This window comes from Neophocaena asiaeorientalis, unplaced genomic scaffold, assembly GCF_003031525.2.
Source record: "Neophocaena asiaeorientalis asiaeorientalis breed wild unplaced genomic scaffold, Neophocaena_asiaeorientalis_V1.1 scaffold62, whole genome shotgun sequence".
Lineage (NCBI taxonomy): Eukaryota > Metazoa > Chordata > Mammalia > Artiodactyla > Phocoenidae > Neophocaena > Neophocaena asiaeorientalis.
Genome location: NW_020175191.1, coordinates 2,279,000 through 2,306,689, shown reverse-complemented (window position 1 = coordinate 2,306,689; position 27,690 = coordinate 2,279,000). Strand labels below are relative to the sequence as shown.

Genomic DNA, 27,690 nt, shown 5'->3' with positions numbered 1-27,690 from the left:
AAAAAGGAAAAAGTAGTAAGTGACAAGGCCCCAGAGATTTCTGCCCTTTCAGAAAAGTCTGAGTGAACTTTTCCAAAGAAACTTTAAGCAAGAAAAAAAAAAAAGCTGCGTCTTCCCTCATTGAGGAACCAGGGGAAAAAAGATGCCACAAAGACAGGCACACACATTGTGAGGTGGAAGGACCCGGTGTTGGTACTCACTCCTCACACTGATGTCATCTACACACAGAGTCTCCGAGCTATTCCCTCCCCAGGGTCGTCAAAAAGCTGTTTCTGGCAACTGGTGCTGGATCAAGATGCCTCTACAGACAGGGCCTCACCCTCTCACACAGTGGTGTCACACTAAGGAGACGAGCTCCCCCCATGTGTGCACGTGCCCACACACCCCTCCTCGGGGCCCGGCCCCCACCGAGAACTCCCTCCCTCCTCCACGCCCTCCTCAGCGAACCGCGCGCTGCTAGAGCCAGATGTTCCGTGGGCAGACCCCTCTGTGGGCTGACAGGCGGTGATTACTGCTGCCAGCCCCATATTAGAGACAACTGAATGGGAGCGAGCCTCCGCCCGCCCAGGCTCCCCACAATAGCGTCTTTGTGAGGTGCTTCACTGCCTTTCATTTCCCCTGCCTCGCCAACCTACGTCAGGAGCAGCTCTGCCTGGGGAGGGAAGAAGACAAAAGGAGGATCACAGGGTCCTGACTGATCCACCCTACCTCGGGGGTGGGGGAGGGGTGGGGGGAGAAGACCGGGTCCCTTTCTCCTCCCCCCACAAGGGGTAAATAACCAGGAGGACTCCCAGGGCTGCTTGAGGTCAACTTCACAGTCTAAGCAGTGGATCTTGTCCATCAGATGGCCTTGCTCCGGAGAGTTGGACATGAGGATGAGGCTGGAGCGGGGCCTGGTACAGAGCTCAGCAGATGCCTAGAGACTGGAGTCCGAAACCACGGTCTCCTCCTGTCCTTTCTCCCTTCTCCCTTCCCCAGATGGCCTTCCGCAATTGCAGCCCAGAGGCCAGAGTGCTAGGCAGGAAAGGGTTAAGTTTCCGGGACTTCTGGACAGACTTCAGCCAGGTTCCAGGACTGGGGTAGGTAAGTGGGGGTGAGGAGGGTGGCGGGAGGGATGTGTTGGGAAACTGGTAAGACTAACATCTGGGACGTGGTCACTGCCCCTCCTCCTCGCCCAAACCGCAGACGCCGTGGCAGCAGGAAAATCAGAGCGGTTCAGACCAAGCGCGATTGTGCAACCTGGCCCTGGTGATGAGCTTGATGCTGGAGATGGGAGTGGGGTTCGGTCCTGGGGGGCAGACTCCACTTCAGAGGTGAGGCTTAAAGTTCTTACAGAACCCACACGCATTCAGGGCTCTGGTTTCCACATTCGACTAAACCCCATTGTCTGCATCAAAACCTCCCGGAGGCGTGGTGCTGCTGGTGGTTCTGGGAGGGCTGCTGCGGAGGACGGTGGGCACCGGGGGCTTTTGCCCCAGCCTCTGGAAGTGCTGGGATTTTGCCGCCTCCCCAGGCACCTCCCAGTGAAGTCTGAAACTGGAGAAGCCCCTCTTGCTAGGCAAGGGAGCCCAGCCAAGTCCCTAATGCGGTTTAAGGAGCGGGGATGTGGCAGAGGAGAAGATGGATGATCACGGGGAGAAATCTGATCTGAGGGCTACCCCAAACAAACACAGGCAAGGAGCAGTGGATTTTCCTTTTAATGCAAAACGCTGCAGTACAGAACGAGTTCCATCCTCTAGGGCACTGAAGGGAGAAGGGAGAGAGGGCAGAGTCTAACATCTCCTCCTAGCCCTCTCTCTCCCCTGACTCGCACTGAGGCAAGAAATATTCTGTTGCCTGTTCACTGGGGTCGCCTCCATATGTATAAGGGTCAGAGCTCTGGAACTGGCTCATCTTTCACCGGCCTGAAATCTGCTGACATGGGGCAAGAGAGGAGTGAATATTTAGGGCTTTCTCTCTTTTAGCTCTAAAAGGATTCCTCGAGATCTGGAGTCCCATGTGAAATGAAGGGGCAATGAGAATTTGGCTTCCATTGGCTGAAAATATGAGATGTGAATCACAACTTGCCCGGAATGACGAGCAGGAAATTTAGTCGGGATATAAATGTATGGAGGTGAAAGAGATTCAAAACACAAGACTAGCTCCCTCAAACTTCTTCCTCTTTCTTCCTCATCTCCAGCTTATAGACAATCTGGTAGCCATCATCCCAGGCGTAAAGCTGGCGCTCTCGGGGGTTATAGCGGAGGCTGGCGTGGGCACCATATCGGCGGGGGAAATAAGGGAGTGCTGCCCTTTCAGGGGTCAGGGTGCCACTGGCATCAAAGGAGCACTGGATGCGGGCCCGACTGGCAGGGCGGGTATTATAAACAACGTATAGGGTCCCACAGATGACAAAGGCAGCCTCAGCATTCTCTCTGGGACATGGTGTGTCCCACTGCTGCTCTGTGTCCAGTGTCTGCGGGTCTAACTTGGCCAGACACAAGTGCCTATCGTCCTCCCGGGTGGCATAGACAGCCCAAAGGCCCTCCTCATCAGCCGCCAGGTCTATGTACGTGTCTGCCGTCAGCCCGTACGGGGGGATCAAACCCTCTGCTGGGAATACTGAACTGTCCACCACTGTTCGGTTTGCCAGGTGGAATTTGATGAGCTGTAAAGTGTTCTCCAACTCACCGCCCCCTCCAGGTCCTCCAGGGGGCCTCCGGGCATAGTAAAGAAAGCCACCATATACCAGCTGGCCCGTGCCTACCCAGGGGAAGGGCACCCGGACTCGGGAAGCTTTCCGGGCAGCCATGGCAAGGGTGAAGTCACGCAGCCTTGGGAAGACAAAGGCTGTGTCATTCTGGGTCCCATCCAGCACGTAGATCTTCTCTGCTGGCCCCAGTGGATCCTTGGTCCACAGACCAGCTGGGCCACCAAACCGCTTCAGGATCTTCATTGATCTCACCTGAGAGATTGTGTAGCCACAGTCTGGTGGGAAAGGAGAAAAGCACAGGACAAGGGAAAACAGGCAAGAGTTAGATGCTCACTGCAGGAACCCCCCAGGGTGGGCTATTTGGAGAACAGTTGGGCCTTTGCCCAGTGGACGCCTCCACTCTCATGGAGGATTGGGGCAAAGAGCACCACAGACGCCTGGGTCCCCAGAAACTCTCCTTAATGAACCTGATAGTACAGAGATTTCCCTAAAACAGATTCTAGAAGACAGAGCCAAATGGACTGGGATAAGGAGAAAAAAGGGGAAGAACCAAGGAAGAATACAGGGGTCTGTTTCAGATTGCTTACCTGTCACCATATCGTACTTCTCGTTTCTTCTGCCCTTGCCTTTGGCCCCAGGGCCTCCAGTCACCTTCTCGTCAACCTCTACACAGGGTAGGGCTGGGTTCTGGGTCTCCAGATAGTCCACCTCCCGCTCCAGACGGTCCACTCTCCCCGAGATGGTGTCAGCCTCAGTTCTGAGTGCCTCCCGCTCCTTCTCGGCCACCTCCAACAGCGGCAGCATCTTGTTCTTGAAATCCCGCAGCTCAGCAGCATGCCGACTACTCTGGTCCTGGCACTGGGCCAGCCGTTCCTAAAGGGATGGGGCAGCAGGAAGGAGGGCCTAAGGGTTACAACTCTCAGGCAGGGAGAGGCCCAACCAGGGAGTCAGGAATGGGAAAAAGCAAAACTCAGCCAGACATCAGCATCCCCTTCCACCTCCACAGAGAGAAAACCAAACGTTCAAGATGCTAAAATGTGCAAAGAGCTCAGCTAAGATCCATCTAGGCCCCAATCCCGACCTTGCATCCTCCGGCCGTGCTGTGAGCAGTGCCACTGACTTCTCTGAGCCTCTAGGGCAGTCTAAGTGCATGAGGGTGAGAAGGGACCTCTGCTCCATTATATGATCCTCCTCTTGGGAATTAGGATGCTACAGACTCCAAGCTGTTAAAAAGGCAGAAAGTTGCCGATTCTCTGAGAACTTCCAGCTTTTAAAAGAATCATCAGCTCATCCTGAGATGCATTCCCATAATTCTAGCTCTCAATTTCCACTCTCTTCCCTTATCCCATCTAATCCCAGGGGTGAAACACAAAGGTCTATGTGCTTTGGAATTGCTTTCTGTATGTGGGGAAAGAGGGGGACTTGCAATTGTGAGGACCCTCTTATTAAAAGATGGAGTTTTCTGTAGGTTCTTACAAGAGCCCTAATTTGTCATCCCCACATCCCTGACAAACTGGTTGAATCAACAGGAGATGTGGAATCCTTCCAGGCTGGGCCAGAAGAGAAAGGAGACACCTACCTCTAAGGCAGCTAGTCGGCGTTCCATGTACTCCACAAGGTGGTGCTGCTGTCCTCGAAGGGGTCCCGACCAAGACAAAAGGAACAAGATAAGGAGCGGGCTGCGGGGCCCCATGGCTGCGGAGAGTAGGGCCAGGGTAGACCAAGTGTGTGGTCGTGTGCACACGGCCTCTTCCACTCAAGCCGGCGGGTTAGCTTTGGAGGCCGGGCTGGGGGCGGTGCCTTCTCTCTTGCAGGATCTCGGGGCTCTCTCACTACTCTGGAATGCTTTCACAGTCCCTCTACGGGCCCCACCCCCTCCTTTCCGCTTGGATTGATCAAACACAGATGGCCCTATTGCAGAGCAGCCAGAAGGCTTAACCGCCTCCCGCCTAGGCCGTGGGCTCCCCAGGAGAGGAGAAGATTGGAAACCCTAGGGCAAAGGCCTTCTGGGCAGTCACCCAGGAAAAGGAGCTAGTAGGGGGAGGCAGAGGCCCTGGAGGAAACTTAGCAAACTCTATTCCTGCTTTAGAATGCTTCCAATGCTGACTTAAGAACCATCCTTCGTTAATCCTTTCCTTTCCCAGCAATAACAGCATGGATTGTTTTCTGCCTTTAGTGGAAGCTGGAAGCAGGGGAGATGAGGTTTGAGGGGAAGGGGTGGGAAGAAAGGCCACAGTGGTCAAATCTGTAGTACCTTCTTCTACAGCTCACTGGCGCCATCTTGTGCTAAGCACCTGGTGTCATCTCAGAATTAATAGGGAAACCAAGTTCACCTCCAGTGGAAAATTTCCCGCAAAGCAAGCCAAGTAGATTGAATTTACAGGGGTTTTCATGATTAAAATGCAGCTTTCCCCACGGACTATCCAATTACTTATGGGGCTATCCCAATCTCTCTCTGATTTAGCCTAAGAAAGAGAATGTATCTGAGATTAAAACTAAAAAACAAAACCCAAAACAGGTCATTGAGAAATTAGTAAATTAATTCTTGATTATCTGGAAGTGAGACTGGCTGCAGTCTTTCTATATACAGTTTTTCTTTGCCCGAAAGTTTCTAGGCATATTCTCTTACCCAAACTGGGGAGTGTTCAGTGAGTTCACACTAATTTTACATTCATTTATTTAGGAAAAAAAAATGAAAAATATATATGTTGCAGTCTAAATCAAAATAAATGTACTCTGACTTCCCTACTAATGGGAGAGAACAGATATAACTTCTCTTGGTTATGGCCCAAAAGGGTGTTTCTAAATGTTTCTCATTTCCATATCCCAACTATGACTACAGGAGCCCAAAAAATTAATGGCCGCTGTAAGATAGACTTGTCCTGAAACACATGCGTCAAAAGAAGTCAAATGAGCATAGCATTTATTCAGAGCCCCGCAGTGATGAATCTAGACAAATCTCTAATTCTTTATCAGGAGAAATTTTACTTTAATCACTCACTTAAGAGAAATCTGAGCCAAAGTCCTCCTCTAAAGAAAAAAAAAAACCTACTCCTTGGACTTGAGGACATGGGGAGGGGGAAGGGTAAGCTGGGATGAAGTGAGAGAGTGGCATGGACATATACACACTACCAAATGTTAAACAGCCAGCTAGTGGAAAGCAGCCGCATAGCACAGGGAGATGCGACCACCTAGAGGGGTGGGATAGGGAGGAGATATGGGGATATATGTATATGTATAGCTGATTCACTTTGTTATACAGCAAAAACTAACACACCATTGTAAAGCAATTATACTCCAATAAAGATGTTATAAAAAGAAAAAAAAGATTCTTCTAACAGTGCAGCTTTCTGAAAGGAGGGGAAAATAGCATCATCTTGTGGTTATTCTTATTTGCATTCTGGTACTTTAGATGTTTGGTGGAGCGTGCTAGGAAGCAAAGTTTAATTAGCCTGTGTCAGAAGTTTCTGCATCTTTCAAAGGGCCAGATCCAGATGATCTTAAGTTAGGGCCCTGGACACTCCATTCTTGGGAAGTATTCCCTACCGACCCCTATTTATTTCTGGGGCGGAGATTTGTATGAAGAATGAAGTTGTCTCTAACACTCTACTGGCATTCAGATGCAATGTATTTAGCCACTCCAAAGATGCCAATTGTTGATCCCCTTTGTACCCCTATAAGAGAAGTCAAGAACAGCCACATGAATCAGAAAATTTACCCATTTTATTGATGCATTGCAATTGCTCTACATTTTACCATATTATGTAGAAAATACTGAAAATACAAGCTACTTTGTAAAACCAAAGACAAACATTGAATCCAAAGATAAACTATGTTTTTACACAATGGACCCTTTTCCCGTAGTTAGTATTAAATTTTAAATATCTATTTCTTTTTGTTAAAATGATTATTTTACATACTCCCTAAGTACATCTGCATTACAAACATAGCTCAGTAATTCTCAGAAACTGTTTCTAGAGGCTTGTCATAAAAGGAAGCGCACAACCAGAAAAGGGAGAAAGCAAAAAAAGTTTAAATCGCACACAATAACTAGCATATCAAATACATTTAATAAACTTGGAATTCCATTGCAATATCAAGGATTCAAAGCAGAAATACTAACGTTACATATAATGTACATAAAATGTACTGCTACATGTAGTGAGATTATTTTTCAAGCTGAATCAAAACCACGTATTATATAAAGTTTAGCAACGAACAACCATGTAGACATGCTGCACCATCCATCAGTTAAAAAAAAAAAATTGAAACAGGAAGCAGGCTTGGGTCATTCCTGTCACTGAGAGGCAATTTCATTTCCTATCCTAAAACAAACCATCCTAACCAGTGGGTTTTTGCATAATAATGCTGAATAAAACACACACTACTGCGCTTGCCTGGCTAAGGGCAGTCAAGTTTAGCCCCTCTAGTGGAGGACGATGGATGGTCAGAACTGTTTAAATGAAGTTCTCATTCCTGGGCCTGGGATTTTAGCTGAGCACTGACCATAGTATCACTTCCTGGAAGCTACTAAAAACTCCGGAGTGATCAAGTGTCCTGATGAGCCTAGAGTGGCTGTACCTAACCCTTCCCATTTTCTCTCTCACCCTGAAGGGGAGAAGCTGGAAATACAAGTTCTGACAGAACTTAAAGCCTTAAGCTGGTCTGAGGTCAGGCCACTGTGACCTGGGCCAGCTGCTCACTTTATTCTTGGAGCTTCCCCAATCCTGTCAGGGCCAGCAATGTTAAGCCCCAGAGACAGAATCTAAAGCCACACTGAGCACATACACATTCAGCAGACACAGATGGATTTTTATCTTGGTAAATCTGAAATGCCAATTTGCAAAACTAATACTGAAGATCTCTAAAATTCTTAAAGCCACACACTGCTAGTAAGGTGATTATGGTAACAATATAAGCTCTTGGTATTGTCTTCTCCCCGTGAAGACTCCTATCTTAAGTGGTATCCACTTACTGGACTGAGGGTGGGGGGTAGGGTGCGCAGGAGTGGAGTGTTTTTTTCCTGCATCTCATTTCTTACAAAAACAACAAATCTTATCCCTTGTAAAGATAAGGAACAAAAAATATTTCCATTAGAAACTAGATCTGCCTTTGAGCATGAAAATGAGAATGCGCTTGGCAAAAAGAGACACAAAGATTGCACACGCTGACCATAAAACTGTATAACACTAGTGACAGAAACTATACAAACTGCTTGGGTATCTTGATCAATATAATGCTGAAAACACAAAATAATGATAAAAAAAAAAAGTAGAAAACACCAACATGTTCCTGGTAGGCTATACTGACTATCTGCCCCATCTTGAAAGCCCTTCCTCCTTACAATGAAGAAATTCCAAATACCTTGACAGCTCCTCGGTGTTCAACCTGGTACAGAGCTTGCCGACCAGGCTCCATGAAATCTCCCATCTCCATCCTGCACCTCCTTGACACCATCTCTACAAAGAACCAGTCCTAGACTTATCCCTCAAATACATAATTTTCAGTTCAGATGGAACATGTCTACATCTTAGGGTTAACCTTCTTCCCCCAAATCTTAATGGGCAGGAACTTTGCCATCCCCAGTACTCTCTACTTGACCCAGATCCGTGTAGGAGCTGAGAGTACAAGGACACTTTCACAGTTTGAAGGGCCCCAAGAATACACAAGTTGTTAAAAAGAAACCTCAAAAGCCTGATGGCTCAACAGGCTTTGGTTCCTTCTAAATATTCTTCACCGGCTAAGAAACCTTTCTTTGAGTTCCCTGTCACCAGCGGCTTCACAAAACTCCTCCTCATAGTATTGGGGATGTGGGAAGCAATACAACAGGCTCTTTGGTATAAACACATCTGTTACATGTTTTTTTCAACAAGCAAATATTTTACTAGGAATATCAACTATTTGCAGGAAGGACTGCCACATGGGAAAAGGAAAAAATAAATCTCATCTAAAAGTGATTGCACATACTTAAAAAAAAGAAAGAAAAAAGAAAAAATGCATATTTAATATTGGCTTGACTCCTCTCACCTGCTTCCCGAATTCTCACAGAAGCAAGGTAGCAATGCACAGTGAGAGAGCCACATGGGGAAAATGCTTCTGTGAGAACTCGGCTGAGAATCCAAAATGGAAAGGGGTAGAGGTGGCAGTAAAAAAGAGAAGCTGCTGTTTTTATTTTTCAGTGTTGGCAGGGAAACTGAGAACAATGCATATACACAACACAGCTATTAATCCTGTTCTGATAAATCCCAGTGAACAGCTTAGGGTCCACGGGGGCTTGCTGGTCCGTCCTAAGGCAAGCTCACTGTAAACTCTATTAACCACTACATTATCATATAAGGCACTACAATAAGGGAAGGAGGAGAAAGGGAAGGAAGAGACACACACTGAACAACTCCTCACCAGACACACCTGTGCAAAACAATTCCAAGGGTCTCCTCTCCTTGCAGGCAATGCCCCTGCTCACTCAGCACTACAGTAATATGCTCTAATATAATTGCAATTAGTTCACATACATTCCAACAAGTATCAGTTCATTTTGGTTTAAATACAATGGAGACATCAATTCCGTCTCCGGGGTAACACTGGAGGATCAGAAACACACTAAATACACAATTCAAGTGTAATCACTACACATCTGATTACAAATAACATTTTGGGTTAGCAGGAAAAATTGCTTGTTATATTCTTCTAATCAATATGTACATATTTAATTATGCAAAATATTAAAACACCACCATTACAAAACTTCTAAAATATTTTTAAATTCAGTAATAAATTTTTAAAATATTTTTTGCAATTCCTACATGCACTTATTATATAAGTCTTAGTAAGAGAGCATTCAATTTGCTGCTGGCATACAAAGAAAGCTACTTTAAAGTATAAAAGCTATACACGTTTCTTATCCGGTTTCAGATCCTTTAGCTTTCTCCCCAAATAAATCACATAGGATGAAGGGAGAGCTGAGGCAAAGAGAGAAAGAGGTGTATTATTGAAAATTCATACTAATATTCAGGCAAAGCTCATCGATGCCAACAACCTTTAGGCAAAGCTCATCAATGCCAGTATCGCATAATACAAAGAGATTTTGCATATAATAAAACAACTACCACCATACAATAATAACCACCTTAATGGCTTTTCCAATAATAAAATTTAAGCTAAATCAGAGAGAGAAGGACTTTTTAAAAATAATTTAAAAAGAATGCACAGGGTTCATTTAGAAAGAATACCTGGTGCTTTCACGGTTAGGTATGGATTCTCTCACACTAAGTTACCAGCAAATGGTGAGCTGCCTTTTTAACACTACTTTAATAATAAACACAGGAGCAACTGAGAGAATCCCAACAGTAACAGAGAGTAGTATGTAACCAGTTTTGCAAAAATAACAATTTCCCACTAAATATAACATGACATGAAAACAAAATTAAAACACTGTAAGCTTAAATGTCCCATTAGCAAAGGTAAAATTTTGAGGAGAAATGCAAGATAGTAAAATACAGACTTGTGCAAGCTGCTCTTAAGATAAGCAATTAAGTCTTGGTTTTTAAACGAGCAGAAAGTAATGATTTTTCTTTTCTTGTTATCAGATTTCAAGTCCTTCTATCAGCATTTTTCCTCTGACCAGCAATTACAATAAAATAAAGTTAAATAAAGAGGAACTTCACTTGTTTTTAAAAGCATTTATAGAAATCAAGTCAGAGAGAGAAAATATTTTTCAAAGGTTAACTTCAGAATGATCTCTCTTCCTTGGTAACTGCAGATGATGGGCATCTGAACTCTTCCAAATACCAAAAATGCTGTCACAAAGATAAAGAATTAAAAAATAGGGCAGACTTTGGGAGACTACAACAATGCAGTCAACACTGAGACAGGTTCCCCAGAGAAAAGCCTTCTGCTTCAGTGGGCCCCTGCAGAGCAAGTTGCTGGCTAAGGAGTTTCAGGAGAGGGTGAGGGAGGAGCTCATCACAGCCCATTAAGAACTCTGACCCCTCCTCCCTCATACTCACCGACTACAAGTAAGAATACTGGCTGATCTTGGTAGGGCTCAGTGGGTATCCAGTGTAAATGGTTGAGCCTCGGGAAGACCCAATGTAAGACTGGGTGGCAAACTGGTGTTGGTACTGAGCAGGGGCCACGCTGGCAGAAGTGAGGAGACTGGGCCCAACACTGACAGGGACCTGGTGCACCAGAGTGCTAGGGTGGGTGGTATACGCTGCAGCATGCCTTGAGGAGCCCTGCGGGGAGAAGAGATGAGCAATGGAGCTGGTGGAGCCCAATGCAGCAGCAGAAGTGGGGGCAGCATATGTATACAGGTGAGGCTGGCTTGGCAGGTGAGCAGGGGCTGGGGCCAGGTGTGGGTGCCCAGTCGAATGTAGTGGGCTGCCATGCTGGAAGGCGTAAGGGGCTTGGGAGAGCGGGGCCACAAACGCCTGCTGCCTGCGGGGGGCAGGGTTGCTGCTTCTCTCCTGCGAGGTTGGAGCTGATGATGATTGCTGGTTCTGGAAGGAGGAAGAAGGAAGTGAGGAATCTTGAGGTCACCCTGGCTCAGGGCACGAAAGGCCAATTTGAGAGTTGAGGTTCTAACTCATACTGCTTCTGGGCTGCCATAGCATAGAATCTCCCAGACTGGCAATGCTGTCAGAAGTCAGCCACCCATCCCTCTGCCTCCTGGCAGAATAGATCCTAACCCAGCCCAGACAGCAGCAGTTTGCTCTCAAGTATGACAGAGGAAAGGGGGAAATCAAGAGTTCATAGGGTTACTCACTCCTGCAAGTAAATAACTGTCGACTCAACTCACCCTATTCTGGCATCAGTGACTGAATTTTTCCTAACCTTTCTTCCTTGCCATTGTTTTCTCTTGCTCTCCTCTAAGTTTTTCATATCCCTCTTGAACTGTGGAGCCCAAGACACATGCACTAACTCGAACTTATATTTGCACTTGCATGTGCTCTCTCTCTCTCACACACACACAACCACACAGTTACACCCTCATATTTACACTTTCTCACTACTAGTAGACATCATACAAGCACCAGAATTTCAGCTGAGGAAAAAGTGAACACAAATAGAATAGTGACCCTCCCCACCCCATCAGAGGATCAGATGGGGAGAAAAAAGCCCCAAATCCCAGACTCAAGCACCATGTAAGACTAGAACCAGTTGATTAAGTATCCAGAAAGCTTTTTCACTGTCTCTTGCTTCAAGTAAACAGAGTAAGGCTCAGGTTATTTATGACCCAGGAGATAAAGAAAGAGAATCTAGTCTCAATGCACGTGGTGGTGCAGAACGAGGCAAGAACTAAAGCATCCTAGGCACTTTCTAAATTCCACACATTTCTCTAATCTTCCAGGATAGACTAGGGAGGTCTGATGGAAAACCTGGAACGTACATTCTGAACACACTTACAGAGGGAATGAAGAGACACAACACATACAGATATGACACAGGCCATGGAACACCAAATTGTTTGACACAAAAGGGGCTTCATTTGGCTTTATTCAGCAGTCCAGCCAGAAGCAGGGTTCTCCAGAGAGTAACAATAGCGGGGGCCCCAAAGAGAAGGCAGCAGCCCCTAGTGCTTACCTGGCTAAGGTTGAGTGGCTGTGCTGCGCTGGTCCCCCCGCGCTGAGCTCGATATCCTGTGGGGGTGATACAGCATCCAGATGACTGCCCACTCACTGAAGCCACTGGCTTGGTCTTACTGCTCAGGAGACCTAAGAAAGGGTCAGGCTTTAGTTATGAGCAGACATGGACTCAGTATCACTGAGCTAAACCTCAGATGGCATCATATTAATCAGTCCGTGTTTGTATGAGGTTTGCAAGAGTTAAGGTTTCATGTGTATCTTATTTCCTCAATTACATTTACACTAGAAGAACAAAAACTGTATTATCCATTTCTTTTCTGTCTTTCTACAAAGCTCCATAAAGATCTTCAAAAGGTTCACTTCAGTAAATATTATCTAATCTCCAGTAATGTGAAAGGTACTATTAGAAATATAAACACAAGTAAGACATGGTCCCTGCTCTCAAGGAGCCTAGAGTTTATGTAGGAAGGGATTAAACAAGTACAGAAATGACAATGTGAAGCTGAGTAAGATATTGGTAATATTTAGGAACATTCAGGTGTCAAAGGGGTTTAAAGGAAGACAAGATTATATCTCATTGGGAATTCACTGTCTTCAAATTCTAAGAAACTGCAGAAAGTGCAGCTGAATATAAGCACGATCAATTTTCAAAATTTTGCTTCCTTCTGTGGTCCCACTAGGAAAACTGGAGCATTTATTCAGTAACTTGTGGAGCAACCTATTTTCTTTGGACCCAATAGTGGACAGAGCTCCTAATAATGTTTCTCAGTAGCCTGGCATCAGGAAGTTTTGCCCTGTCTGCAACGGACAGTTGTCTACTTCTCAGGAGGAGAACCACACGTCACCCTAAAACTAGAACACTGTTTATGTCTTCGGCAGTATTATAATTCATGGTAAAACACTAATTCATAAAAGTACGAAGAGATGGCTATATCGATGCCAAAATTTCACAGTCCTCGCCTTTGGTGTATAGAGTTGCCACTGGAAAAGAGCTGCCTAGACAAGGACTACATTTTTCTGGGCCCCCTTGCCTCTAGGTGGGGCCATGTGATGAGTTTTCACTATTTCCGGGGCTAAAGAGGTTAAAATCTGTGTGTGCCTCCTCCATACTTTCCTTCTCCTTCTGATTGGATGCCGAGGATTCCAAGGCTCTGATCCTTAACTCGCTGCCAGGCCTACCAACCAGGAGCACTTGCGCTGGGAACTCACGTGACTAAGAAATAAATTTCTATTATGTTAAGCCACGAAAACTGGGGCTTGTTACTGCAGTTAGCATTTCATTACCCAATAACTGAACCCGGGAACCTAAACCCAGCAGCTCACAGAGCAAAACAGATGGAGGTAATTTGGTTGATAATACAACCCACAAAAGCATCACTGCTATGCCACTGGGCGAGAAAAGATCTAAAGTACATATTGTTTTCCAAAAAAACTTTTGCAATCACTTTTAATATTATCAGTTCCCATTCATTTCTGGATTGTCAAATCTGAATCACCTGTGGCAAAAAAAACCTGCCTGTTAATTCTCCCTGCCATCTAACAAAAGTCATATCTACCTTCTCCCACCAACAGTGAGTGTATTACTGAGTCTACAAACTCACTGTTATATTGATCCAAGCAAAATAAACACAGGAAGATAAACTGATGGCCAAAAACAATTTCATATCACAAGGAACTGATTTCTGAACTAGGCAATTTTAAGGAAAATCTACACCACTGGTCTGCACCATTGGCAAAAGTAGATTATAGCAAAATACTAAAGATACACACATCAAAGGAGCATTCAACTCCAGCTGTGAACAAACTCACCTGAGGCCTGGGTTGCTACAGTGCAGTCACCGAGCTGAGTTTTCAGTGGAGGTACTATGATGGTGCGGGTGCCAGTGCCATCCCCCGCGACTCTGCCGGGACCCTCCGGAAGGGGTCCACTATTGCCCCGGAGAGCACTCAGGGTATCAGTGGAATATGGGCTGCTCAAGGAAGAGTCAGAGTCTGGAGAATCATTGACAGTGACATAACTGATGACATTAGACCTTGCCTTCAGGCCAGAGCTGAGGAGAAGAAAATACATGAAAATTCAACCCCCTTTTAGCAATGTTTCTTTGCTGGTCTCTGGTCTTCCCATAATAAAAATGATGATAATCATGATGATAGTAATAATAACAACAGTAGCAGCAACAAATTTCTGAGTGCTTATTATGCATCAGGCACTATTCTTACACTCTACACATATCTCACTGAATCCTCACAACACTTCCATGAAGTAGGTACTTTATCCCTGTTTTGCAGATAAGGCAACTGAGGCAGAGGCAGATGGAGATTAAGAAACTTGACCAAGGTCACACAAGTGATAAGTTGTGAAGACAGGATTCAGATCCAGGACAGAATGACTCCAAAGTACACACCTCTAGCAACTATTCTATGTTGCCTCTTAGCCATTCCCATTCGCAGTTATTTCAACAGTATTCTTCAAACACCACTTTATTTTCATATCACCCTGCTAGACTATAAATGGTTCTTTACCGTATCTAATCAAACTTCTCACTATAGGTGTTTTTAAAAAAAGTTTCTTCACAAAATGATCCCTACCTTACTAACTTTACCTTTTCCTTACTTTTTAATAGGCTTGCCTCCGGTCAAAGCAATCCTGCTGGTTATATAATTTTTGCCAGTACTAGGCCCCTTTTCTTCACTGGAAAGTTAACTTTTTTCTTCCCCAAATCAGTTCAATAACCACTTTCAAAACTTAGTTTCAAGTCTATTTACCATTTGTAAATAGCCATTTGTAAATACCATTTGTAAATAGCCCTTTTGAAGTATTTCATTCTAAATTTACTCTTTCAAGTTCATTTAAACTTCATTTACACGTGACTCTGTTAAGTCTCCTAAGTTACTTTCATGCGTGAATCCTTCCTCCTCAGGTAAAAGTAGAGTTATTGCTTCTTCTATATGCCTAGCACCAAAAACACAATGAAGAAGAACACAGAACAATCAAGGCAACTATGTTCACACCAAGAGAGGTGTGTATCACAGTTCTTAAATGTATCCTATCTCTCTTAGTTAACTGCCCAATTAAGGACTTAGATTAAGGTGCTGGGATAAGAGGAAATAATCTGGTACTTAAATTCTTAAACTGAATGACCATATAGCAGAGGGGGGAAAAGAAGGTAGCCCTACTTAAAGTTCTACCTCTTCCAAAGAGGTCTGTTCAGATTAAAAAATTACACGAATTTCATATAATCTCATATCTACCAACTTGTTCCAATTAATTGTTTTTTTACATGCTTCTGTTATAGTATCTGTTTTCAGACTCTAAAGTTCCTTAAAGGCAGGGGATCATGTCTGTAGTACATAATGTGCATTCCAAGCCAGAACAGCCTGACAACGTAATCTATACCTTCCATCTAATGTATCTGAACGACTGATTTAACTGATGAACATGTATAATATTACAGAAAACTTGACAATGCTCAGTTATGGAAACTTGAGTGTTCTGGCTCACTCATCCATGGCCATGCTTCCTAAATACCCCTTTTTAGTCCTTCCTTTCATAGCCAAAATTGAGCCACTTGTGTGAAGCCAACAGACTAAGACCAAGGGCAGGAGCCACAGAGCTAGGGAACCATTCACCTGTCTTACCTATTGGGCTTATATTTGTTGTCCTCTTCCTCATCAGTGTCACTGCGGATAGTGATGACACTCACAGGAGGGCTGGGAGTATCTGGAATGATGATTGGCTGATGCTGATCTTGTACAGGGACTAGGGAATTATAAGAAGATGTGGTACGGAGGGGGCTGCTCCCAACCAGAGAATAGACTTGAGAAGGCAGAACATCCAGAGAGGACCTGTAGGAAAAGGTCACAAGAAAGATCATTCAGTGCTTGGTCCCCCAAACTAGATATCTTTTCCCCAGACCTCTTTCCAATTTGCTCTTTGATTCCTTCTTACCAAATCATTAAATCAATACACTTAACTATAAAAGTCCCAATAAAAAAATAAACTAACCACTCTAGCCAGGGTTTCCAGGACAAGAACACCAAAATTAGAATATAGATTTTATTTTTGTATGCCCTTTACCCCGTGGTTAAATTTCACTCTGTGAAGTGGGCAGAAAACTAAAAACATCAGCCAAAAGAAGGCTGGATTCAAAGTGGCAGCAGAGAAAGGATTAGCATAACCAGAACACCTCTGTGTGCATGCCCGAAGGTTAGCTCTTTTCAACTTGGCAGCTTCTTGCTGCTTCATACCAAAAGTGTCTATACTCCAACACTCTAAATGCCAGGCGACATATCTTTCAAACTGGCAATTTTAACTATCAGCCCTAACAGAGACTTACTTAGAAGAGACTGGAGCAGACTGCTTATTCTTCTTTGAAGGGAGCGAACTGGATTGTTGTTGTCTGACAACATGGGCAACGCCAACATTAAGGGGCTGAGCAGTGGCCAATGTCACATGGTTAGTCAGCAAGGATGGCTGCTGCATAATAGTGCTGTACTGGTTGCCATGAGAGTGGGCATTCCTGTATCATCAGAAAGAGAAGTATGAATACTGAAAACACTGGGAAGTCAGGACCAAATAGGTACTAAAAGCAATTAAAACAACCAAATAAAGCTGTGTTTTATTTTTATAGTTGGGCACCTGGATTATAAGGCTTTAGGGGTTTTCACTGTATGGTTTATTGCATAACACTTTCTTTAAATCTGAAGTAAATAATTTCTGAACTTAGAACCTACTGTTTTCCTGCATTCAAAGTTTTCTTGTAACTCCGTCTCCTAGCCTGATGTGGATTCTTTTCTTCAAGGATTTCACAGAGATAAATCTCTCCTTTCCTTTACCTTCTTCCTGTCTCACCAAATCGTCAAGTGGTCCTTCCCTAAGGGATCTGCCCTTGCAAATTCTCCCAGAGAGGAACACAGGGCACTTGCCTCCAATCTGTGAGCTGCTGGCCACTGCCCATGGCCTCTGGAATCACTGCAGTGGGCTGGACTGAGTTGTGTAGAGCTACCCCAGGCAACTGTTGCCAAGTTGAAGGCAGGAGAATTTGTTGGGTTCCTCCAGGCCAAGCCTGCTGTAAGGAAACAAACACAAAAAGATCCAGACTTGACTCACTCTTGGCTTTTTCTTCTGTTTTTTAGATGAAAGAAAAATTCATAGCTTAAAAGAAGTTTCTTGTAGATTGTTAACTTGCAGAGATTTAAAAAAGGAAGGTCAGAGGGGCTCAAGGTTACAAGTCTTATGAACAGGGAAAAAGAACACGCTGCCTTCTCTTGGCCACCTCCATAACCTGACCACCAGGGTATTAAAGAAAAGAAGATCCCTGTGGTTAAGAGTTTCTATTATACTGCAGAGTAAAGGAATCTGAAAGTTCAGAAGTAAGCTCTAGTTAAATGCTGGAGTAACATTTTTGCAAAGAGTCTAAAAACATCCCAAGAAAGAGTTAAGACAACTCCCTTGAGATTAAAAATAGGAATTTAAAAGCTTGAGTGCCAATCAGATAAAAGACATCAGGTCAATTCAACCCATAAAACAAAAAGGAGAATTGTTCCTTTTTAAAAGGGTAGTCCTTGGAAAATGGAGCCAGATGTGGATGACCAAAGGCCAAAATCCTTTGGCAAACAAGCTTAATGCCAGCAAGAGAAAGCTAACTTCATCATTTACAGCCATGTGATAGCATTTTTTTTAAAATGCAATAAGAAAAATATTTAGGAAATAGATGCGGAGAGTACCATATTTTGTTTTTAGTAGTTTCCTAAATATGCATCATTTGTAGAAACATAACTCGACATAAAAACTAATCACTAAAGGAAAATACATTGTTTGTAGTTCTTAACAAGCCATGCCACTTGCAATAAATAGCAACAAATATGTTTTCTGTACTTCTTACGGAAATTGTGGCATTTCCTAGAAAAATGGGAACAGATTTGAAAGTCTGCTTTTTAAACCTGAATTCCACAGTACAATCACCTACAATGCTTGGGTACATATGGTTCTGTTTCTGGAATTCCAAACTGCAAGGCCATCAACACACTGTTTTAAAAATATTTCTGCAAGTAACAGATCCACTTGTTACAAATACCGGTTCCAAACAAGAAGCCTTCAAATCAGAGAAACTGCAAACATGTCTGCTACCATAAGCAGAATTCAAAACAAAACAAAACAAAACAAAAAATAAGAGAAGTATGTTAAGTCACACCATGCGTCTTTCCATAAGCCAACACCTGCACAAGACAAAGCATGTAGTTTAATACAAAGCAAGAAATAACATTTCAACGTGAGGCAGAAATCTGGCGTTCCAAGCGACGAACTGTTTTGACAGAGGAAGAACAAAAATATGCAAAGCTTAGCAAATGGCTAGTGCAAACTTAAGAGAAGCAGCAAAGGAGAAGTGTCAACTAACATTCCCAACCTCAAAACTATAGGTGTGCAAGTTAAAACCAGTGGCTTGGATCAATCAAGTTGGAAATATATCTGACTCCCTCACACTCAGGGCTTATGCTTATGATGTAATTAATTTGGCAGTGACAAAGACTCTTAAATTGAAAACCAAAGAAATTCCAGCAACTAAAGTATGTATTCTGAAAGTGTTTTTCACTCACACGAGTCCTTGAGAAACAACAAAAGAAATTTAAAGCCACTCTGAAAGATGAACAAATATCAGGGGTCAACAGTATCAATTAGGTTTTCAAATGCTTATCTAATTTAAAATTTTAAATGATAAAATGCCAGATGTCAAATAAATAATCCTAACTCCCCCAAATAAACCAAACACATCCAAAAATCACTATTAAGGTTACAAATGCTGATATATACCTCAAAGTCCTATTTGTTTGTTTTCCTATCTCTAAAACCCACACTACATTTGCTGCTATATTTAATAAATTTTCCCCATGACTTTTGATAACAAAGATATTCTTACATAAGGTTTTTCAGTATAAATAGGTCTTTTGTATAAAGACCTATTTGTAAAATAATTAATTTCTCCAAAACCCCTATAAACGAGTTCACCTTTGATTTCAACCAACAAATGAAATATGATCTAAAAAGGCTCTAAAGGGAAGATGTTTAAATGGAAGATATTAGCTATCACTGATCATAAGTGGCAAAGTTATCTTCATGTGTTCAGAGATGGAAAGTTAATGTCAACTAATAAGGAAATAAAGTAAGAGCATCTTAAACATTTCTACATACACAAAAGTTTTAGAAGCTTAAAACAGTCAATAAAGAAGGAAGCTAACTTGCCAAGGAGTTCCAATTTTGGCCATCCGGTACCTGTAGCAGAGTCAAACTAAAGGCCATTTCCTTCATTCTCAAGGTTCAGAGGGTAAAAGGGCAGAGAAACAGATAACAGTGTTGAAGCTCTTCTGAGGCTACACCAAGAGCTTTTATCACACTAGGCTGGCAAAGAAGAATCAAGGGGTCTGACCCCTTTCAGAGCCACACTGAACATCAGAGTCAAACAGTGCTTCAGCAAATGTTGGGGAGGAAAACAATGAGACATTAAAGATGTAGCAAGAACACAGCCACAAGATGGCACATGCTTCCATGCCCTCTGCAAAGACTAAGTTAAAAAAATTTTTTTGGAAAAATGAGAAAACCAGAAGAAAACAGAACAAAAACAAACAGGAAAAAGTAAAAAAAAAAAGAAAGAAACCAAAGAAACTCCGTTAGTAACACAATCAAGTGAGGGGAATTACCAGTACAGCGGCAGTCTGTTCAACCAGCGCCGGCCGGCCGGCTGCGCAGCTCAGAGTAAAGGGCACCGCATACTGCGGTGTGATGGTGGCTACTTGAGGGTGGAGAGTTGCTACCATTAGTGGTGTACAGCTTCCCTGAAATGTAGATTAGGCAGGTGAGTGAAACAAACACGGAGGCAGGTTATCTGGATTCAGAAGGGTTTTCATTCCCCCCAAGTTATTACCAACAATAAGCAGTAATTTCATATCACTTAAAATGCATGTACCAAACACAACTTTCCCCTTCAACTCCGCACAGCATTGGACCACTAGGTCAAACGTCAATGGCCTAAAGCAAAAAAGTATGGGAATCCTTCTTGGGCTGGATTCAGAGGATCAGTTCTAAAAAACTCAGTTAACAAAGGCATGTATTAAGAACTCTTCCTCTTCCTACTCACAAAATCAGGGTTTTGGATTTCAGATTTGCTATGTGTCACGGGCCACAAACATTTATACACAGAATTAAAAATATAGTATTTGTTGCTTATATGAATATTTCATGAGTTTCTTGACCATCTTAGCTGCGTTTTGCATGGCAGGGATAAAGTTTTAAACCTTTCTACAGCCTAGTTAAACACAAGGAATGAAGGAATGTAATACTCGAAGAGGCATCCTGATATAATCCAGCCTCTCAACTGTGATGAAATTCTCAAAGAGTGAGTAATGGGGACACTAAGAGAGCAAAAGGGGAACCTTTTACTTTTAGAATCAAAGTGTTGTTACATGTGTTCTATACCTTTAAGAGCATCAAGATAAAAAATTAACTTCATCCCACAAAATTAAATTTACTCAGTAGACAATTTCTCAAAGTCTGGATATTTATGTCTCCAAGTCTAAGGAAGTCACTGGCAGAGCTGCAATAGTGTTAGGAATGAGTATGTCATTCCATTATAGATGTTTCATTTTAAGTCCACTGAATCGTGACCAAGAAAGATCTTACAGTCAAAGCAAATACCATTTTCTAGGACAAAATATCTGATTCTCAACAGTGCTTCAGAGAACTTCAGCACTATTGAATATCCAAGCTGCTCTGTCTTTTACCTGTGTAAGAACTCCCGACTGTATCTGTAGTGGCTGAGCAGCTGGTGCCTGGGGTACAATTGGCACAGCATTATCCATCCTCACAGGGAATCCAGAATGCTTTGTTGTTGCTTGTAGTCCAGCTGTAAAAAGTAACATCACAGTTATATTGCTTTGCTAGGTCTGGGGGTACTGCTTGTTTGGGGGTTTTTGGGTTTGTTTTTAGCTTTTTGGTTCGAAAAATCTACCATCCAGGTTTTAGTTCTAGACACTTAAGACAAAGGCGTTTCACCAAAGTCTGGGAAGTTAAGAAAAGGGAGACTTGACTCCCTTCAGGTTGGATTAATGGAAAGATGCCTGACAGAGGGAGGGCTGGCTTCAGGAAATTCAAAACTTTTTTTTTATCCAACAAAGCTTAAAACACAACACTCATCCCACTCCCATTAACAGTAGGGGCAAAAACAAACAAAAAACCTTCACTTAGTAAGTTATGTTCAGCTTTTAATCCTAGAGGGAAAAAAAAACCTTAAGCATTTAAAAAGTGTAATCTATTAAAAGCAAAGACTTTATAACTTCTGGTTAATTAGATAAGAAACATTATGAAAAGCTCAATAATTTATTATCTTAGTTACCCTTTTATTTAGACTATTTTAAGGGGATGTTTTTACCCAACTCCTCAAAAATATGTAACCTAGTTCACAATTTAGTCATATCTTTTATCTATAACCAGTATGTGAACTGAAGGAATTATGCCTAGGATAAAAATATTTTAAAAGCAGACATTGTGGTTTACAGAAACACTTTTTTGTACTTATTTTAGAAATCTGCTCTCGTCACTGACAGCTTTCTAAAGCTCTTCTCTAGCTAATGGAAAGCTAGGAAAATTAAGAACTTTTTGCTGCCTTTAGAACAGTGACCATGTCTCTTTATCATTTTATTCATTATCCTCTAGGCACAAATGTTGAATAAATGTTTCCTGCAATCAGGAGTATCTCATTCTGGGGAAAAGAGGGGCTCAAGATAGTTCTCCCTTTTGCCAAGACTTGAGAAGAGAACCTTCAAAACTTTCTTTTAAACCTACCCTATCAAAGCTTTCAACGTAAAGAATTTAAGTTTCTATAATGCCTCTTGATTCACTGATGCTTGCGTTTTGTTAAGTGAGGATACAGCCATTTTAATTAGAATATTCCTTCAGTGACACTTTCTAGGCTATCACCAACTAATTTCTCTGAATATTACTATGGAGGTATCAAATGAACATAACTCATAAACTCTAATATTGTTGTTTTCAGCAACTTAAGTCTTCCAATTTTGCATTTCAGTAATTTAATTTAGTAACTAATTGTCACATATGAAAACATAATCCAGAAATGTACAAAGTAAAAGAGACTAGTAAAATCAGAATTACAACACTCTAATAATAACTTTTTTAAAAGTGCTACTTACATAAAAAGAAATGGAAACAAATCCAGGTATCCAGATTAAAAAAAAAAAATGCCAGCCATTCTTCCTAAGGCAATGCTATCTAATCAGAAAGCTAAGTAACATCAAGGATTCTTGTCTATATTTCCACGGCTAACTACAAGACAACATTATTGCAATAGCCTCCTACGGCAAAATTTAGGAAGAAATGTTCACTATAGAAGCTCATCTTTGTGTCCCAGGATGATGAAATAAAAGAGGACAAAATTACAGAATTATAGTTTCCACTGAGCAAAATGTCTATTTTGGTCAACTGGAATACTACAGAAAGTAGTATTTATATACTGACCCACAAATGTGACTCTAAATAAGTATTAGATTGCGATAGTAATTTAGGCTAAGCCACAGCAGTCAAGCTAGTTTAAAACTAGCTTTTGCAGGGAACCCCAAGTGGAAACAAAGAATTAACAAAAGGCAACCCTTTGGGAAGGTTCTCCCTGAACCCTGAACTTGGATTAAAGTTTTGTTTTTATTATTTGTTTTTTGTTTTTGTTGAACATAGCCCTTTAAATTAAAAAAAAAAACAAGAAAGTATGGCAAGAAGAGTAAAGCTGTCAAATGGATGAGGGTCTATTCTCCTCCAAGTGTAGGCATCTTGTGAAAGAGCAGATGGTGAAAGAAAAGTAGGCAACCTGGTACAGAGGCCTGCTGGGCAGAAACCAGCATATGGCTGTGGTTGGCAAATGAACTGACAACTCCCTACAGCTCTTTGAGTTTAGACACTGAAAGGTAGTACAGAGTATAACACTTCAAGATGTATAAGCTATGGGCCCACTGCCTAGGTTCAAAATCATGGCCCTACCGCTGACTGGGCATAAAAACTGGGCAAATGAGGGAATCACGATCAGTTTTCTCACCTATAAATTGGGCATAATGACATTATCCACTTCCCAGGGTTGTTTGTGAGTATGAATACATACATGTAAAAGCACTTAGAACATTATCTGGCATGTAGTAACTAATACATATCAGTTTTCATTACTGTCATCACTTTCATTTTAAAACTCCCTTTCATTTGTAAATTTTAAAATTTGCTCTATCTAGCTCCTCAGGTTATTTAGACTTCCTAAATAGGAAAAAAATTTCCAAAGCTTATACTTCCCTAATTATACCAAAAGGGGTTAAACCACTTTTCCCCTCTACCTCTTCTCCTTACATTTTGTTTTGTTAAAGGAACTAAAAGTTCTTCTGCCTCATCTCTTAAATATCATCTGAGAAGAAGCAGAAAACTTCAGTTGCACATCTGAAAACTGTTCCAATGAAACTCACTTTGGGAAAGGTGAAGGGGAGAGGGGTGGCTATTTGCTAAGTTCAGTAGAAGAATCACTCAACATATGACAACCCAAAGTACAGAATTTACTATTATGAAGCATACGAAAAAAATAATTGGGTAAATTAGGCTAAATTTGCATTTACAGGTTTTGAATCTGCTCCTCCTCTCTCCCTGTGGTTTCTCCCTGATTTACATTGCTATCGCTCTCCAGTACTCCCGGTAATCTCTCAATCTCCCCTAGCCCCTCTTTTCCTTCTGTTTGCTCTGACTCTGTCAGAAACCAAACAAACAAGAGTCACAGTCAATAAGTAGCTGAAGTAAAAAGATAAAAATGCTAACTGCTTCTGTGTGAACTGCTATGAGAAGCCTGAATCCTGGTTTATTCCCAGAGGGCATGACATTGACTTTCTATTGGGAAAGTCAAGATGTCATCAGAATATATCCTTAAAATAATTTATTTAACCTTTTAAATAGCTCACCAGATCAATAAACATGGAACAACAATGAGAAAATGAGGAAGGATGGAAATGTAAAAATTAAAATCTTATTGCAACACATCAGGTGAGAGCCCCCTTCTTCAGCTATTCTGTTCCTCTACTGATAGGAGCTTGCAGGAACAATATAATTCATAAGCTGAAGCAGATAATCTTAATGCCTTACCCACACAAATACCTCAGCTTGTAGAATTTTTCAGTTCAATAATGATCTTTACTTCTGAATGTAACTTAAGAGGTTTCTACATTCTTAAACATGATTTTTACATTTTTTAATAGAATTACCTTTTATTTGGAATACTAATTTTATTTTATAATGGAATGATACAGGGAATAAGATTCAATATACAGCAGTTCTATTTCCAACAAGTTTTTTCAAGATGTATATACTCTGCACATTGAGAGATACGTGTTTATGCTAGATATAGGACATCAGTACAAGGTCTCAATGGGCAAGAAAACTGGTTATCAGGCAGTTCAAATAAGGAAACATTAATTGAATGCCTATGTGTCAGATAGCATCACAATTAGACAAATAACCAACGTAAAAAAGATCAACCTACTTCAGTTATCTTCATAATCAAAGACTGAGTTTAAACTTGTCAAAGATCAAAACTAAACAACTAGATACTTACTTAGGATCTGCCTAAAGCAGGTAGGTCTGATATATACCATATGATATAGGAGTTTCCCCACTTACTTTGAAAAGCAGGTGGACATACTATAAATGTTTGTTGGAATGGATCTGTCTGAGTGCAAATCTGGGTGGTTCCAGGCTGCAAGGAAACACCCTGCTGGGCAACTCCAGGAACTGGTGCTGCAGATGATGGGTACAAAGCCGACTGGTAGTTTAGCAGTGAGACATCTGAATTAGCCAGAGAAAGAGTAGCAGCTGCTGCAGTAGAACTGGAAGCTAGAACACTGGCCTAAAAACAAAAGGATACTGGTATAAACATTTTTACATACATAGATTCTATCCAGAAAAACTAACAATGAAGTTTTAAAATGTAATGTTAACTGTCTTTGAAATAACTCTCTGCTTAAGAAATTCTCCCTATCTGTTAAATTTAAGGTAGATTATAAAGCTGAAAAAGAAAACAAAGAATAAAAAAAACAGTCCTGCTCTGGTTGAGGCTATATAAATAAACCCCTACTTCTTCTTTCTTTGCAAAAAGTTACTGGATGTGAGATCCCACCAAATCTCATATGATCTTCCATTTAGAAAGTAGACCTAGCTAAGAAATTAGGAAACTTACATCTTCAGAAACAAACTTCAATGTAAATATCACTGTTTGGCAAACAAATGCAAAACCACTCTTAAAGTTAATTATTGGAATTCATAGAAACAAAGAGTAGATCGGTAGTTGGTGGGGCAGGGTAGGAGATGGCTGGAGAGGTGGTCAAAGAGTACAAACTTCCAGTTATCAGATGAGTAAGTTCTGAGGACCTAATATACAGCATAGAAAAAAATGATTGGGAACACCTTTCGATACATGTAATGAGAGCTATCTAACAAAAAGAGAGTCATTTGGCTGAAGTCAGTACAATCAACAGCAGTAAGTCGTATAGAAGCCAGGTTCCACTTATTTGGCTATGCTAAGACTATGAGGGCATGGATTAGGCCTTTGTTTTTAATTTTTGTCAGCACATGATGTGTAGGTATTATCAGTCTGAAAATTCTTACGAAGCTATAAGACCACCAAAGCAAAGACTGGTTTCTCTACCTCACCCTGTACTCTTACTAGTTTTTATCCCACTTAGGTCTGAGTTCCCAAAAGCATTTACTGAATACCTGATTGTGCACTGTATTGAGTTGGTTGCTGAAGCTCATGGTTAGATTTGTGCTTGTATTTGGGGCAACATGCGTGGTGAAGGGACTCTTGATCTGACTCACTGTATCATACATGTGAACCCTCCGTTTGCAGATCTCCATGTTCTGAAAACAAGACTTAACACTGAAAAAAGAGATTAAAAATTCAATGAAATAAATGCCGAGATTTAAACAGATAGCAAATAACTCAAGATAAATACAGATTAATGGTTTTTTACCCGAGTACTTTCAGAGAAAATGAACCAAGAGTTTTTATAACCATAAAAAGGAAAAATACACATCTAATTTTTTTTTACACATCTAATTTTTAATTTCATGATTTTTCAATGAGAAGGAAAAGCATCAGTAAGCCAAATATGCAAGTATCAAAGCCACTACTCTTGTGATACTTCCATTTAGCTGTAAGATGGTAACTCAACAGAAAACCACATCATGGCAAAATGCCCCAGACCATACTATACTCACTGATTGCTATGTGGAAAATCCAGAAGGTGAGTCATTGTCACAAACTGATGGTTAAGAGTTTTCAGAGGAGTAATTCTCTTATCCGCATCAATTGTTAGCATTTTTTTTAACAGATCTATGTATTCTCTTCGATCCGCCTTCTCTGCCAACATATCTGTTCCCTCTAAGTCTGTGGACATGTTCACCTTACAAGGAAAATTCAGAAATATTATACTTCATCACTCAGCCTTTAATGCTGACATTTAACATGTGCACTATGTATACATATTTATATATATAATATTCATATGTATAATATATATGTGTATATGTTTGTGTGTGTGTGTGTGTGTGTGTGTGTATATATATATATATATATATATATCTCAAGAGAAAAACCTGAGGAAATTTTTTCACAAATGGAAGCTCTTCTTATACTGTCTAATTAAAATCTTCAATTTGGTACAGTTTGTTGGTAGAATAAAGCTGAATAAGCTCTTTTCATTCAAAATCCAAATCAAAGAAGTTAAGTAAAAATGATTGTTATTACTTAAATATAGTTTCTATTGCTGAAAAGATTAAATGACATAGTATGTGTTTAAACAGAGTTTGGAACAAAAGCACTAAATAAATGTTAGCTCTTATGTAAGTGTTTATTTAGTAGAAAAAATGGACAAGAAAGGAAACTTCGTAAATAATATTTCAAAATACTGACATGCAAAAGACTAGTTAAGCAAAAGCAAAGGAGAAATATATAATTCTAAAAATATCCTTTGCTAGGATTCAAACATTCTTTTAATATGTGGAAGAATACTAATGTATTTATGTAAAAAATGAAAACATATATTAGACGATAACAAATTGAATCTATCTTTCGTATAACCAATGGAAGTGTATCTCTGATTAAAGAGATACATAAATGTCTGGCTTTCTGAAACTTTCCATACTTACCTGAGCCATATCATCTAAACAATTAAAAATGTACTTTCGAGCTTCTTTTGATTTGATCCCAGTCTCCAATTCATGTTCTTCAGGTGTCTACAAAATACAGATTTTTAAAAAATTCCATCTGTATGTTTTCACCTCTTATTCTAAATTAAAGTCAGAATACAGAGATACAAGTGTTGTCACCTTGC

At 41.3% G+C, this 27,690-nt stretch overlaps 2 protein-coding genes across 7 annotated transcripts in view; both read right to left on the bottom strand.

Annotated features, from left to right (window-relative positions):
- Window positions 1-1,678: 1,678 nt before the first annotated feature.
- On the bottom strand, window positions 1,679-10,781 carry OLFML3 (olfactomedin like 3). 2 transcript variants are annotated; one of them, XM_024764933.1, is made up of 4 exons: window positions 10,699-10,781; window positions 4,272-4,319; window positions 3,280-3,565; window positions 1,679-2,967 (listed from the first exon to the last, which is right to left on the bottom strand). In XM_024764933.1, exons 2-4 carry the CDS (start codon window positions 4,296-4,298, stop codon window positions 2,147-2,149), a joined length of 1,134 nt encoding a protein of 377 aa, XP_024620701.1. In that variant the 5' UTR covers window positions 4,299-4,319; window positions 10,699-10,781; the 3' UTR covers window positions 1,679-2,146. The 2 variants fall into 2 exon arrangements, with proteins under 2 accessions (XP_024620701.1, XP_024620700.1); XM_024764932.1 differs by lacking the exon at window positions 10,699-10,781 and having other exon boundaries at window positions 4,272-5,789.
- Window positions 6,394-27,690, bottom strand: part of HIPK1 (homeodomain interacting protein kinase 1) — a 46,916-nt gene continuing 25,619 nt past the window's right edge. For 2 of the 5 annotated variants that reach the window (XM_024764926.1, XM_024764927.1), the window contains exons 5-16: window positions 27,506-27,592; window positions 26,576-26,760; window positions 26,072-26,234; window positions 24,980-25,205; window positions 21,052-21,173; window positions 19,972-20,106; window positions 17,203-17,345; window positions 16,614-16,796; window positions 15,916-16,122; window positions 14,086-14,327; window positions 12,275-12,405; window positions 6,394-11,190 (exon numbers count right to left, since the gene is read on the bottom strand). In XM_024764926.1, coding sequence (XP_024620694.1) covers window positions 10,702-11,190; window positions 12,275-12,405; window positions 14,086-14,327; window positions 15,916-16,122; window positions 16,614-16,796; window positions 17,203-17,345; window positions 19,972-20,106; window positions 21,052-21,173; window positions 24,980-25,205; window positions 26,072-26,234; window positions 26,576-26,760; window positions 27,506-27,592 — 2,313 coding nt within the window. In that variant the 3' untranslated portion in view covers window positions 6,394-10,701. The remainder of the gene's footprint in view (window positions 11,191-12,274; window positions 12,406-14,085; window positions 14,328-15,915; window positions 16,123-16,613; window positions 16,797-17,202; window positions 17,346-19,971; window positions 20,107-21,051; window positions 21,174-24,979; window positions 25,206-26,071; window positions 26,235-26,575; window positions 26,761-27,505; window positions 27,593-27,690) is intronic. The other 3 variants (XM_024764928.1, XM_024764930.1, XM_024764929.1) reach the window with 3 other exon arrangements.